This window comes from Lithobates pipiens, unplaced genomic scaffold (assembly GCF_037356315.1).
Source record: "Lithobates pipiens isolate NorthernLeopardFrog02 unplaced genomic scaffold, aLitPip1_a1.2 Scaffold_22, whole genome shotgun sequence".
NCBI lineage: Eukaryota > Metazoa > Chordata > Amphibia > Anura > Ranidae > Lithobates > Lithobates pipiens.
In genome coordinates this window covers 113766743-113781573 of record NW_027507784.1, presented here as the reverse complement: position 1 = coordinate 113781573, position 14831 = coordinate 113766743, and the positions used below count along the sequence as shown (strand labels likewise).

At 41.1% G+C, this 14831-nt stretch overlaps 1 protein-coding gene across 1 annotated transcript in view; it reads left to right on the top strand.

The window, feature by feature from the left end:
• Positions 1–14831, top strand: part of CWC22 (CWC22 spliceosome associated protein) — a 172071-nt gene that overhangs the window by 87479 nt on the left and 69761 nt on the right. The window contains exon 13 of the mRNA XM_077448115.1: positions 1414–1474. Within this exon, the coding sequence (XP_077304241.1) occupies positions 1414–1474 (61 nt within the window). The remainder of the gene's footprint in view (positions 1–1413; positions 1475–14831) is intronic.

Below are 14831 nucleotides of genomic sequence, written 5' to 3'. Positions count from 1 at the left end.
TAAGGCCTGTACACACAGCCAGAAAATCTGAAGATAAACTTCATCCGATGAACGATCTGACAATTTTTCTGATAGTTAGTATGCTGCTTTTGACAGCCGATTATGAATTTTTCGGCAGACAAAAACTGGATGTGCTGGCTTGAAAATTTTTGTCTGATGTGACCACAAAGTCTGATTTTTCTTTGAATTGGTACGGTTTTTGGACAAAAAAAATAAAAAATCTGAAGAACAAAGACTAGGCATGCTCAGAAATGAAAGAACACATACAAAACAATTCAACACATTACACATTTTCTGATGGTGAGTACCCTCTTCACTTTCGATTTGAGACTAGCATCAAACGATAAATGGATGCATTCATCCAATAATCTGACCGTGTGTACAAGGCTTTAGACCAGTGGTCTCCAAACCGTGGCCCTTTGCTTGCCTTTATGTGGCCCTTGGGGCACTTTTCCATCCACTGACACCAACAATGGGGCATAATTCCTTTTACTGACACCATAAAAAGGGCACGATTCTTCCCACTGACACCAACAATGGGGCACAATTCCTCCCACTGACACTAAGGTTAGAGCATAATTCTTTCCGTTGACACTAATGATGGAGCACAGTTCATTCCATTGAAACCAACAATGGGGTATAATTCCTTCCATTGATACCAAAGATGGGCCTTTATTCCTCCCACTGACACCAAAGATAGGGCCTAGTTGACTCCAACTGGACACCAGCACATTTTCTACTTCCACTAGCCTTAGTCAGGCCCTTCAAGTCTGAAAGACATCAAACCGGCCCTTTGTTTAGAAAGTTTGGAGACCCTTGCTTTAAACCATACACATTCCATTTTCTGCAGATTTTTGTCTTCAGATTTGCCAAAACCATATAATATGAGGTCAGACCTTAGGCGTTTAAATTTGTATGCAATCAGGCAGGCCCTTGCACTACATGGTTTTGGTAAATCCTGAAGACAAAAATCTGCATAAAATCTAATAGTGTGTATGGAGCCTTACATATAGATTTAATGGAACAGGACCTAGTACAGAGCCTTGTGGTACACCATTAATGACTGGTTTCTGTTCCGTACCCCTGGCTTGCTGTCACAGGGAAGTGTGGAAAGCGGGGGCGCTACGCCAAAGCAACATCATACATGTTACACCCTAAATACTTGTGTAACATGTTACAAAAGGGGAACTTATCCTTAATGTATTAACAAAAATGGAGCTGCATTACTTTTGTGTCTGTTATTGTTTTTATGCCTGGAGTTCACTATAACACAGGCCAAGGTATCATGGATACTCATTACCAGCATTCGAGTGATATAGTATCTATTTTAAGTGTTGTGAAGTGCAGGGCTGAGCTGTGCCATGGTGCCCATAAATAATTTAGATTAATGTTTATTTTCATTTTCTTTTCTAGTTTAGACTTTGAAGAATGTGCGCATAAGTTAATAAAGATGGACTTCCCAGAAAGTCAAACAGTAAGTCACATACACATGTTTTGTTCAACAATAACATAAAAAAATGCAGTTTTGTACTTGTGTGGGAAATTTAAATTTCCACTGATATTTATTCTATGTGTAATGTAGATTTTATTTATTTTTCTAATCTGGGTAAAACAATACCTCGATCAAATCAGAAAGCCAGTTCCTAAAATATCTTAATACCTTTATTGGTGTATATAAAAAATGATTTGCGAATGCCGGTAGCTCAAAGCAAAGAGGTATTGAATTTGCTTGAATTTTTAGTATATATTTTTTTTTTTTTTTGCGGGGGGATTTGTTTTGATGTAAAATGTTTTAATGTTTAAATGCTCCTCAAATGTGCATAATAACAGTATAACTTAGTGGTTCTAAAGGCAAAACATTATTTACCCTAATGCATTAAGGTAAAAAATGTCCCACTACTTGTTTCCTTCCACCAACAGCCCCCATCTCCAATCCCCCCACTGCCTAAACCAGGGATATGCAATTAGTGGACCTCCAGCTGTTGCAAAACTACAAGTCCCATCATGCCTTTGCCTCTGGATATCATGCTTGTGGCTGTCAGAGTCTTGCTATGCCTCATAAAACGTTTGTAGTTCTGCAAGAGCTGGAGGTCCTCTAATTGCATATCCCTGGCCTAAACGGTTACCTGAGTCTTCTCTCGATCCAGTGCCATGTCCATCTGTAGCCCTGCTGTCCTCACTTCCTATTGCCACAGGACTCATGGAAAGCAGCAGGAACCATGGGCTGTGAGGAGGGAGAAGGGGTTGTGTCTGTGGATACACACACCGGCTTGGGAATGCACCCACATGGGTGCCCCCTCAGCGCACAGCTTGCTCTGGGGGCACTCGAAGAGGAGAAGTGGAGAGCACCAGTTGGGATCTCTAGAAGAGGAGGCAAGGGTCCGATCTGTGCAATACCATTGTCCAGACGGCTCCCAAAGCCACTGTGGATTGAGATTGGAGAAGAAAGCTATATGATTATAGCACCCCCCTATTGGATAAAAGTCCACAAATGTTGAGCTTATTTTCATACAAGATCAGACACAGGTTGTTCAGAAGGCCAGTGCATTTCTGTGGCTGGCCATTTCCATTTGATCAGTGTTGTAATTGATATTAGGTGTATATCAATATATCATATAAAAAGGAATGCAATCCAGCACACTAAAAGTTTATTAGTATTATAACAAAGATAACAAGAAAAGTATTATACTCACCTAGGTGGATGTAGCATCAGTCCGATACCTCCTCTACGACTAAAAGATGAGTGATCAAAGATCACTAAGTCCTCAATCTTCAATGTTCAGAGAGCCAGTCTCATCCATGCTCAATTGCTCTTTTTTTTTTTTAGGCACTGCACAGAATTTGTAGAGGCCGATCTGCTGACGGCCTTAATTTTTACTGTTGTGCTCGAGCTCTGGGCTTTAGCAAAATGGCAGCCTCTGGGGAAGAAGCAACGGGAACAATGCAATTTACAACACACACTCATTTTGGCAGCATAATTATTAATGTGGAGTGTACTTAATATTCATTGCTAAAGTACATTCTTTTTTATTAAGTTGTTATGAGTAAAGTTCCGCCATTTAAAAAAAAAAAATATATATATATATATATATATTTGATAAGATCACATTACTTCCAAATGCTTAAAAATCTGTTGTGATAACTTGATTAGATCTTGAGTTGCAAATGTGTAATCAAGTTATCACACTTGACATTAACACTAAACAATGATGACAATAAAAACTGAGAGAGGTTCTAATCATTCCCTTCTGTGTGTGTGTGTGTATATCTGTCTACTTTTTTTTTTTTTTTTCCAGTTGGCCACCGGCTCTTCAGTAAAAGATCTGGGTGGCAGTAGAACCACCAGATAAATTTTACTGAACTTGGAACTTGTTACCTTGTGTTTTTTCCGAGTTCACACGTTCCCCAATCTCCTGTGTGATTGATAGGCCTGGAAGTGACAAGCATTTAATCACCTCCAGTTTCATAGCTGTCATTCCGTGGCTACTGTAGCAAAGGTAAAGCAGCTAAAGGAGCACAGTCTGTGCTTGATTAACTGTAGTGGAGGGCAGGAGAGAGGTTAGGGGTCTATATTGTTGTCTCAATAAAGAGAACCTACTACCTGCCTGTGCGATCATATTGGAGGCCTGTTGGCCCCATTGAGATAGCAATAAAGTGTTAAATTTGAAATTATAATTTTTTTGTTTATTTTTTAACAAACCCAGTCCACCTGTGCACACATGATTGCGGACACTTACATGGAGCTTGTGTAAATAAACAATTGTGAGGTATTGATGCAAATGTCGGTATGAGCGCAGTAATTCTAGGGCCATAATTCATGATTAATTCTAAATTAAAAGGCTTTTATATCATCCACTAGAGACATTTTTGGTTACTGACATTTTTTGCTACTTCACAGATGCACGCGATTTTAAAGCTTGACATGTTTGGTATCTATTACTTTTTTTTGCTGAAAAGATGCATTTAATAAAGAGTAGCACATATATTGTACAGCATAATAAATTCAACTAGCTCCATTTTTATTTCTACTTTTAGAACATATATAATAATTTAGGTGTTTTTCAAACAAAAAAATGTGGATCAGATTTTAACATGTCAAAAAATACAAACTTGCCTGGATATGAAGTGGTTAAGATGCACTTTAATAACAAAGCCAACAATCTGCTTGCTGGAGCAACTACACTTCTTCCCTTTCCTTCACCATTACACACTATTTCTGTCATTCTGTCTTAGACAGATTTCTTTATTATGACTAAGAACAGGTACACTTTATCACCTGTTCTGCCATCTAGAATGGTATTTATTCCCTTTCCAGAGAAATATTTGGTTAGACATCTTTCCATGTCTCGTTTGACTTGAAAGAACTTGTAATAAGGTGTTAATTGTCTGTACTATTTGCAGCCTGCTGAGTGTACCGTCTCTCTACCGTCTTCCTCCATGTTCTGCTTTACCTAATTTCTTATGTGTGCTTCATTTATTTATTTTGAAGGATTATTCCACAGGAAAAATCTAAGTAAGACTTCCTCATGCTGCCATATAGTTCATTGCCAGTCCGCTATTTTGCTAATGACATATGCATCATTTTTATCATTTTATTTTCATCTATGTTGAGGAATGAATTTACTTTGAGACAAGTCCACATTCTTTAATACACCTACTAGCTGTCTGGACTTTTGCCGGTGTTTTAAAAGATATTGTAAAGTGTGTGCGTTTTGTGGTGTTGTTTTTTTTTCGTTTTTTCCTTGTGTAATTGCTAGATGTTGGTCAACTTGTTAATATTTTACAGCTTATTTGAAGATGTACACATGCATGAATATATACCCAAACATTTGTGTTGTAATGAGAGCAGCCTTGCCTTTACTTGTCTCTCGGGGTAGAAAAACCCAAGTTGGGTTTTTGTACAGGCAACACCGGTCCAACTAGTTCAAGTTTCATCAAACTGTCCACAGCCAGCTTGATAGCATTTTTAGCATGAAATGCTTTGTTTTCCAAAACAGCAAATTAAGTGAAAACTCCCCAGTTGGTTTACAGATGGGGTTACATTTCTGGCCAATTTACCGCCTCATCTCTCTTCCTGTGTGCTTTGTGAAGAGGGGGTGTCCCTTCCCTCAAATCAGCTCTGAGCTCTCCTCACTGAGCTGTGCAGAGGGTAACTTTAGCGCTCTACCCCCTTTCTTTAAAAATGCTCAGACGAGCGTTATAAAATTCTGAACTTTTAACGGCTGTAGAGGCTAGAAGACTGCAGATAAACAGGTACAACTTATGTCGGAAGACTTGTTTCATCTCTGTGTATCATCTAAGGCCAGTCACTTCACTGGGTGTATATAAGGGCTTACAGCCACTTTAATTAAAATATTGCAACTTACCTATTCACTTAGATGTGCATTTTATATTTATATTATTTTTAATATACTTTTTTGTTTTATTTTCACTAGTGACTCTGCCCAGTAACTGTGTTATTTATTTTTTTTCTTCTTCTTCCTGTAACACACCAAGCTGTCCAGCAGAAGTAGGAATTAGAGGGTTGGGACTCGGAGTGCTTACAATGATCATTTTTTTTATTGATTTGTGCATATATCAAATGGGGGGAAAAAATCTTTCTGTAACTGCTTAAAAAGTGTTAGCTGAAGTTTGCATTTTAGATTTAGTCTAAACCATCTAAATATGTGCATTTACCACTACCCTCTTCCTAGATTGTCAATGCTGCTGTCCAAGGGGGCTTTGTTGCTCATCCATAAAGTGGAGCCACCCTAAGACAGGAAGTGTGTTACTGCCAGGATCAGCATGTGAAAATTAAAGGAAAAATTGCCTAACGACTAATGCAGCCACCATATTTATTGACTGCTAAGCTGCGGTCAATAACATTGTTGTTTTTAGATTTAGTACCACTTTAAAAGTGCTAAATATTACAGTTTTCTGGATCAGCTGAAACTCAGCTCAGCATAACTGGGGTAGCCATAATTGAATAGAAGCAGTGAGATGGCTTGTATTGTGCCCTTTAGGCACTGGATTCTGTGTGGGCTAGCCGCAGACTTCTGGCACACAGTTTTAGCTACAGAGCTCTGTACGGGTCCAGGGCAGTGTTGCAGCTGTCTGAAGGAAGCCTGCCTCTGAAGACTCCTGCTTAGAGCTGCAAGTGCGTGCCCACTGGAGGGCAAATTTACCCGCTGGATCTGCTGCAATTGAGGGGCCCCGGACATGGACCTCTTAGCTTTGTTTTTAAAAAAAAACTGGTTTGTCTCCATGTCTAGGGATCCTCGAGCCTCTGCAGTGGCTGTAAGTGACACTGTGGAATCTGTTTAGTCTGATCTAGGTCTTTCCTCTTCTACACCCTCCTTTGGGAGAAAAGTAGAAGGCATTCAATGATTCTCATCACATCAAATTGGTCCAAGTTGCTGTGGGTCTCGTCAGGCTACTTGCAGACACTCTGTGGGCCCTCCCAGATTGTCTAGACCAGACCTGGACAAAATTTTGGCCTCAGGGCCATATCTGGCCCTTTGGTCCTCCCTGCCTGGCCACTCTGAGTCTGTTGGTTTCCTCACTAAGAAAGCTGACAGGCTCGGAGAAGTATGCTGACAAATGCCCATTTGTGCAGAGCTGAAAGAACTAAAGGAGAACCTGAAGAGCTGCATGGTACCGTGAGGAGGCTCAGTTCTGTTGGAAGGGCATTGCCTAGGAGAAGTTCTGATGCTCTCCTGCCATCTTGCTACCCAGCCATGTTCTTCTGCATTAGCTCTTGCATGCTTCAAACCTCAGGATCTATGTACCTGTTCTTCACTTCAGGGCAGGATCCCTGCTGTACCAATCTCAGGCGCTCTCCTTATAGTCCCAGTGCTTTTCAGAGAGCATTTGACAGGCAGTGAGAAGGTGTTATCACCTCCTTGCCACTTGATTTAACCCTATAACGCTGCATTATCATGTCAGTCGCATGCATTGCATGCGGTTGCATTGTGGCCCCATTGAACTCAGTGGGTGAGTTTGACAAGCAGTGGCACTTGTCAGACTCTATACCCATAGTTAAAATTGTGATGTGAACCTCACCATGCCCCATCCATCTGTTATTTTGCAGTGCAAATGGGAGCCAAACCATGGATCATCTCACCATCTTTTCCACTCCCCTAAGAGACCTATTTCATGAGCAGTTGTACCTAATAGTCCCAGTGCCAGGTGTTTTGTTTTCTATATGTTTATGACCTTCCCAGGTCCAAAATGTTATATTGAGCAGAATTAAGTTTGGCACTCCACAACAGTCTAAGTTTCTCCCTAGAGGCGATTGTGCGATTGTGCGCTATACAAGTATTTCATTCATTCATGTGGCTCGTTGGGGGGAGGAATTCCCCTGGTTTAGACCTTCTGTCCCAATCCCTGGTTTAGACCTTCTGTCCCAATCCCTGGTTTAGACCTTCTGTCCCAATCCCTGGTTTAGACCTTCTGTCCCAATCCCTGGTTTAGACCTTCTGTCCCAATCCCTGGTTTAGACCTTCTGTCCCAATCCCTGGTTTAGACCTTCTTTCCCAATCCCTGGTTTAGACCTTCTGTCCCAATCCCTGGTTTAGACCTTCTGTCCCAATCCCTGGTTTAGACCTTCTGTCCCAATCCCTGGTTTAGACCTTCTGTCCCAATCCCTGGTTTAGACCTTCTGTCCCAATCCCTGGTTTAGACCTTCTGTCCCAATCCCTGGTTTAGACCTTCTGTCCCAATCCCTGGTTTAGACCTTCTGTCCCAATCCCTGGTTTAGACCTTCTGTCCCAATCCCTGGTTTAGACCTTCTGTCCCAATCCCTGGTTTAGACCTTCTGTCCCAATCCCTGGTTTAGACCTTCTGTCCCAATCCCTGGTTTAGACCTTCTGTCCCAATCCCTGGTTTAGACCTTCTGTCCCAATCCCTGGTTTAGACCTTCTGTCCCAATCCCTGGTTTACCAGCCTTCCTGACCTTCAATGGTTTTAATTGGCCTGGCTGTTGAAGATAGGGGCCTATACAATCCTACTGCTTGCAACAAAAGCTACTGGCAGGGTTACTTTAAGTCTGTAGGCAGGCTTAATCAGAAAGCTCCTTTTTGTGCAGGGACTGGGTGTGCATGTTAGTTAGTGGCTGATAAAGTTCACCGCTGTCCTTTCCCCTTGATGACTTGGTGTAGCCATGTTGTTATCAGAACCAGGCAGTTCACCACCACGTAGCTGACTACAATACAATCCATATTGTGTATTTGTTGCCAGTGAAGGCTGTACCAGGGTTACAAACAAGATGGGTTCTGTATGTTCTTAAAGTGGATGTAAGTGAATAAAGTGAATAGCCTTACGTAGTTTAACTTATAAGTTTAATTGCAGTCTTCTCTTGTCTAAAACCCTTAAAAGATTTGTGATAAAATCCTTATGCATCTGTGAGTACAGAGGAGAGGGTAGAGAACTGCAGTCACAGCTCTTATACACAGTGTGAGAGCTGATTGGAGGAAAGGGACCCCCACCATATAAGCAGAGAAATGAAGGATCATGTAGAGCTGTATTCTGAATAGACAAGCTATGTGCTTATCTCCCTCCCCGACACAAATTTATCCCATGTGTCCTGAAAACTTCTCGGCAGTCACTTATGCTGATAACGGAGGACCAAACGCTGTACACACAATCCAAATATCATACAAAAAAATACAGCTTTCGAATCGATCATACGATAGTCTGATTGTTAGTACACAGCTTTTGTCCAAAATTTTCCGAAGAGAGAAACGTGGGGAAAACAAATTCATACAACACCAGATCGTACGATTTTCATTTAATCAGTAAAATTCAAAAATACAATACAAATGCAATACATTATATCTTTTCAAGATTTCTATTTTGTCATGTGAGAATTTACGTGCTTTAGTAACCTATTTATTTTTCATGTGGAGACTAGCATGGAAAAAAAAAAAAGACGATGATTAGTCCGATAATCTTTTCGTGTGTACTAGGCTTTAGAGCTTTGGCAAGAGAGAAGTAAACACTGCAGATATACTGTATGTGCTTAGTTCAAATTTCATGACTGTAGTTTCCAACCACTTTAAGTTAAATTTGTATAAGTTGGAACAGGTATATTTTTTTTTAAGTATCACTTCAGCCCAAATTTTTTTTTAATTTCTAGCATAGGAAAGGGTTATCATTCCTGTAACCTTTGTTTTGCTGTCTGTGCCACTCTTCAGAAGATTTCACCTAACTATATCTGTACCTGTGACAATAGGATTTTGAAAATGTTGGGTTGTTGTGGAATCAAGGATTGTAACAAAGCTTCAGTGGAGACACCTTTTGCCATCATAACTCTTACAGGAGTTAATTTCCCTTCCTAGGGAAAGATTTCCTCTCACTTCCTGTTGTCTCCCATTTGTAAGTGTGAGTTTTATGTAAGTTGGTGTTTGTAACTTGGGGACTGCCTGTTCTCTGTAAATTAAAAATTGAATCGCTGTGCTGTTGCCTGGTAAGTGGAATCATTTTGTTTGAATTTCATGTTCCTATTTTATTTTTTATTCTTTATTTCTTTGCAAAGATACAAAACATAGGTTGTTAATAACAATTACATATACGAAACACTTTCTAATAACCACATGTTCTATTAAACAACATCAAAAAGAAAACGACATAATGTATTCCTGACAATTTTATAAACAAAACCATATCAATTCCCCATAGCGATCCTCTTCCTTCTCCCTTAAAAAGGGAGAAAAAAAAAGGGGGGGGGGGACAAAGAGAGGGCAGGAAAGAGGGAGAGAAGGGGGGGTAAACCGACCCTACCCACCAAAGGGTAAGGTTCACATCACTCGACCAATTAGTCTAATCCTCAGCCTCCTCTCCAATCAACCTCTTCCCCTCCTCTGACTGTAAAAATATTTCCCAAGGGGCCCCGACTTGCACTATAGATTCCCTTTCCTCCGAAGGCATAGGGATCAATTTCTCCATGATCCCAATTTTCCTTACTTTGTTTAACCATTGCGAAATTCGTGGTGCCCCTGTTTCCTTCCAGCAAGTGGTGATGCAGCTTCTAGCTGCGTTCACCAGATGACATAGCATAGAATTCTTATATCTCTCTAGTGGGATATGTGTACATTGTAATAGAAAAAAGGCCGGATCTTCCATAACATAATATTCAGTAAACAGTTGAGAGATTTTCTGAACTTCTTCCCAAAACTGTCTAATTACTGGGCAATACCAAAAAATATGGGCAATAGTGCCTCTCTCCTTACCGCACCTCCAACATCTGTCCGATGACTCTGAAAAAAAGTATGCATTCGTGATGGAGTATAATACCAACGCATTAATACTTTATAATTTAATTCCTGTATCTTGACACATCTAGATGATTTAAAAGTCAAATGTATTATTTTCTGCCGTTGGGCCGGGGTGAAGGTTTGTCCGAGATCCCTTTCCCATTTATCTAAACTCATTATATTAATATCCTCCTAAGGGGAAATTAATAAGGCATATATCTTAGAAATAATATGGGTAAGAGACTCCTTCTCCTCACAATATCCTTCAAACTTGGTAAGTGGCCGATCAAAATCCTCAGTCGGTCCCAAAGTATCCAAGAAATGTTTAACCTGTAATGCCTGCCAAAGGGGTAGTTCATATTGTCCTCCTGATTGCATTAACATTTCTATTGATGGCCATTTTTTAGACCTCAAGAAATGTGATGCCTGAAAACATCCCTTCTCTCTTAAATTCCTAAATACTCCTGGCTCCAGGCCAGGCAGGAAGTGTGGATTCCCAAGGATGGGAAATAAGGGAGACTTTGCTGTTGAAATTCTGGGGATCCGTACGGCTTTAGCTCCCATATGGAGTGTAGGTCCTATTAAAGGATGGGCTCTTAATATAGGAGGTATAGCTGCGCCGCACCACGTGGCTCTATCTAAAGGAATGGGGCTTACTTGTTGTTCCACAGCGACCCACCTTTTACTGTCTCTGACGGCACTAATCAACAATTCTACCAAGCTGAATAGCTTGGTAATATTTGTATAAATCCGGTGCCGCAATTCCACCCGCCTCTTTAGGCAGTATTAACAGCTTCCTATTAATCCTAGGATGCTTACTTGCCCATATAAACTTGATAAAAATTGTTCGGATTTTACTAAAAAAGGCCAGTGGAATCCGGATCGGTAACGCCTGGAACAGATAAAGAAACTTAGGGACTATGTTCATTTGCAAAACATTGCTTCTCCCAAACCAGGAGTGTGAGGATTTACTCCATTCATTCCACATTATACTAATTTCCCTTAATAAGGGTGGAAAATTTAATGCATATGCATCTGTTAAGTTAGGTGGGATCTGTATCCCTAGATAATTCAGCGCTGTAGCTGTCCATTTAACCACTTTCAGACCGGACCATTTTGCTGGTAAATGACCAGAGGTCTTTTTACAATTTGGCACTGCGCTGCTTTAACTGGTAATTGCGCGGTCATGCAATGTTGTACCCAAACAAAATTTGTGTCCTTTTCTTCCCACAAATAGAGCTTTCTTTTGATGGTATTTGATTGCCTCTGCGATTTTTATTTTTTGCGATATAAATGGAAAAAGACCGCAAATTTTGAAAAAAAATATTTTCTACTTTTTGTTATTAGAAAAATCCAATAAACTCAATTTTAGTCATACATTTAGGCCAAAATGTATTCAACCACATGTCTTTGGTAAAAAAAAAGTCAATAACTGTATATTTATTGGTTTGCGCAAAAGTTGTCCCATCTACAAACTAAGGTACGTTTTCTGGAATTTACGCAGCTTTTAGTTTACGACTGCCTATCTCATTTCTTGAGGTGCTAAAATGGCAGGGCAGTACAAAACCCCCCCAAATGACCCCATTTTGGAAAGTAGACCCCCTAAGGAAATTGATAAGTGGCATGTTGAGCCCATTGAATATTTTATTTTTTTGCCTCAAGCGATTGAATAATGACAAAAAAAAAATTATTATTTTTTTTTTACACAAAGTTGTCACTAAATGATATATTGCTCACACATGCTATGGGCATATGTGAAATGACACCCCAAAATAAATTCTGCTGCTTCTCCTGAGTACGGGGATACCACACGTGTGGGATTTTTTGGGAGCCTAGCCGCGTACGGGGCCCCGAAAGCCAAGAACCGCCTTCAGGTTTTCTAAGGGCGTAAATATTTGACTTCACTCCTCACTACCTATTACAGTTTTGAAGGCCATAAAATGCCAAGATGGCACAAAACCCCCACAAATGACCCCATTTTAGAAAGTAGACACCCCAAGCTATTTGCTGAGAGGCATGTTGAGTCCATGGAATATTTTATATTTTGCCACAAGTTGCGGGAAAATTACAAACTTTTTTATTTATTTATTTTTTTCACAAAGTTGTCACTAAATGATATATTGCTCACGCATGCCATGGGCATATGTGAAATTACACCCCAAAATAAATTCTGCTGCTTCTCCTGAGTACGGGGATACCACATATGTGGGACTTTTTGGGAGCCTAGCCGCATACGGGGCCCCGAAAACCAAGCACCGCCTTCAGGCTTTCTAAGGGCGTTACAGTTTTGAAGGCCATAAAATGCCAAGATGGCACAAACCCCCCCCCAAATGACCCCATTTTGGAAAGTAGACACCCCTAAATTTAGGGGTACACTAGTGAGACTAGGTAATAAATGGCGGGTGCCCTGAAACTATAAAAAAATAACTAACCAACCAGCGTCACCTGTAACCGTTATATGGTGATCACTGGTGAAAGGGTTAACTAGGGGGCAATCAGGGGGCTTTATGCGGTAGTATATGGGGGTCCCTGGCGCTATAAAAAGTTGCGGCGAACCTAAATACCTACCTGCCTAACTATCGTCACCTTTGACACTAATACAGCGATCAGAAAAATGACCGCTTATTAGGCTGGGTTCACACTGGAGCGATGCGGGAACGCCACGAATCCGCGGCGGGTTCCCGCATCGCATGCCTCCCGGCGGCAGTTCACACTGCCCTATGCGAACTGCTGGGAGTGTCAGTGAAATGTTAATGACACCCCCAGATCAGTTCGCATATCGCAGTGCAATCTGCAAACTCGGATCGCATGGTGTGAACACCCATGCGATCCGATTCTGCTGCGGACCAAAAAAAGGGTCCAGTGCGAATTTGCGGCGGGTGCGATGCGAATTCAGCCATACTATCTGTATGGCTGAACTCGAATCGCACAGAGATCGGATGTGATTTGCACTGCAGTGCGGTGCGAATCGCATCCGTTCTCATAAACCGCTGCAATGTGAACCCAGCCTTAGTGACACTGGCGACGGGGGGTGATCACGGGGTTAAACCTTTATTGGGGGGGTTAGGGGGGTACATTAGAACTAAAGGGGGCTAACCCTAACTGCCCTAACAGTTATTACAGTCACAAATGACACCAATGCAAAAAAAATAAAATAAAAAAAATGCAATTGGTGTCACTGTGACTGGGGGGGCAGGGGTAATTGGGGGGGTAATCGGGGGGTAAAGGGGGGGTGTGAGTGTGCCTGGCATGTTCTACTGTATGTGTGGTGTGTTGGTGCAACTCACCGATGCTCTCTCCTCGGTGCCGGAACGAAAAATACTGACACGGAGGAGAGAATACATCACTTCCTCTCCTGTGTTTACATTACAGGAGAGGAAGTGATGTCACGGAGGATTTTCATTCGTCGGGAGCGATCGCGAGGGGGTGGCCATGAATGAATGGCCGTCCCCTCATCCGGGATCGCTCCCGAACGAATGCCGACCGCCGCAGGCACCGGGGGGGGCCCGATCGGGCCCCCCACCCGCGGGAAGGCAGGGACTTATATATACGCCCTTATGCCTGCCCGTGCCATTCTGCCGACGTATATCGTCGTGCGGCGGTCGGCAAGTGGTTAAACCTAAAATTGTTCTCCAGATTTTTTTGGATGGAACCCTCCAGTGATATCCCCATCGCCTCTGACTTACTATAGTTTATTTTAAAATTAGACAGAGCTCTGTAACGCTCTATTTCCCCCAATAAATTGGGTAGTGATATTTGTGGACTAGAAAGTGAAAATAATAAATCGTCTGCATATGCTGAAAGTTTATATTCCTGATCCGCTAAGGGGATGACTTTAATATCGGGGTTCTGTCTAATTCAATTTTTCTAGATACCCAATCCTTATTGGAGGGTGATACATTATAAATAAACTAGGGACAGAACCCCTAGTTTATTTATAATGTATCACCCTCCAATAAGGATTGGGTATCTAGAAAATGTATACACTGTATGCTTGCTGGCTGGTTTAAGGACAATTAGTAATGTTGGAATTTGTGATGTTTTTTTTTTCCGTTTTTTTTTTTATGGGCATCTGCCTAGTAAAATGCTTCCAATTTTTTTTTTTTTACTGGGCACAGATGGCCTTCTAATTGTAATGATTTCTGAGTGATTACTGATCCAGGGGTTTATTTCTACTGCTTGATACTGATATATTTCAGTAAATATTCTGGTGACTTAGATGTTGAAAATAATTCTTCTGACATCCTTCTAAAGAATGCCATGCAGTCTACAACATATAACTGTGTGCATCAAACAGTCCAAAGAGGGGATTCCTGTTTCTATCTGTGTGTATTTATGTATACAGTAGCTTCACAGTGTTAAAGGGGGTCTCTGTAAGTACCAGCAATGTATGTCAAGAGGGGTTTCCTGTTTTATTGTAATTGGTTTATCTCACTATACAGTTGCACTATTTACATATGTGTACTAGTATATAATCATATACAAGCTCCTTCTAGCAGATTAGCCTTTCAGTTTGGACTTGGCTAATAAGCTCAACATTTTGAAAATCAGCTGTGAGTGCAGCATTAGATGATGACTCTAACTTACCTTTTTGCTGTA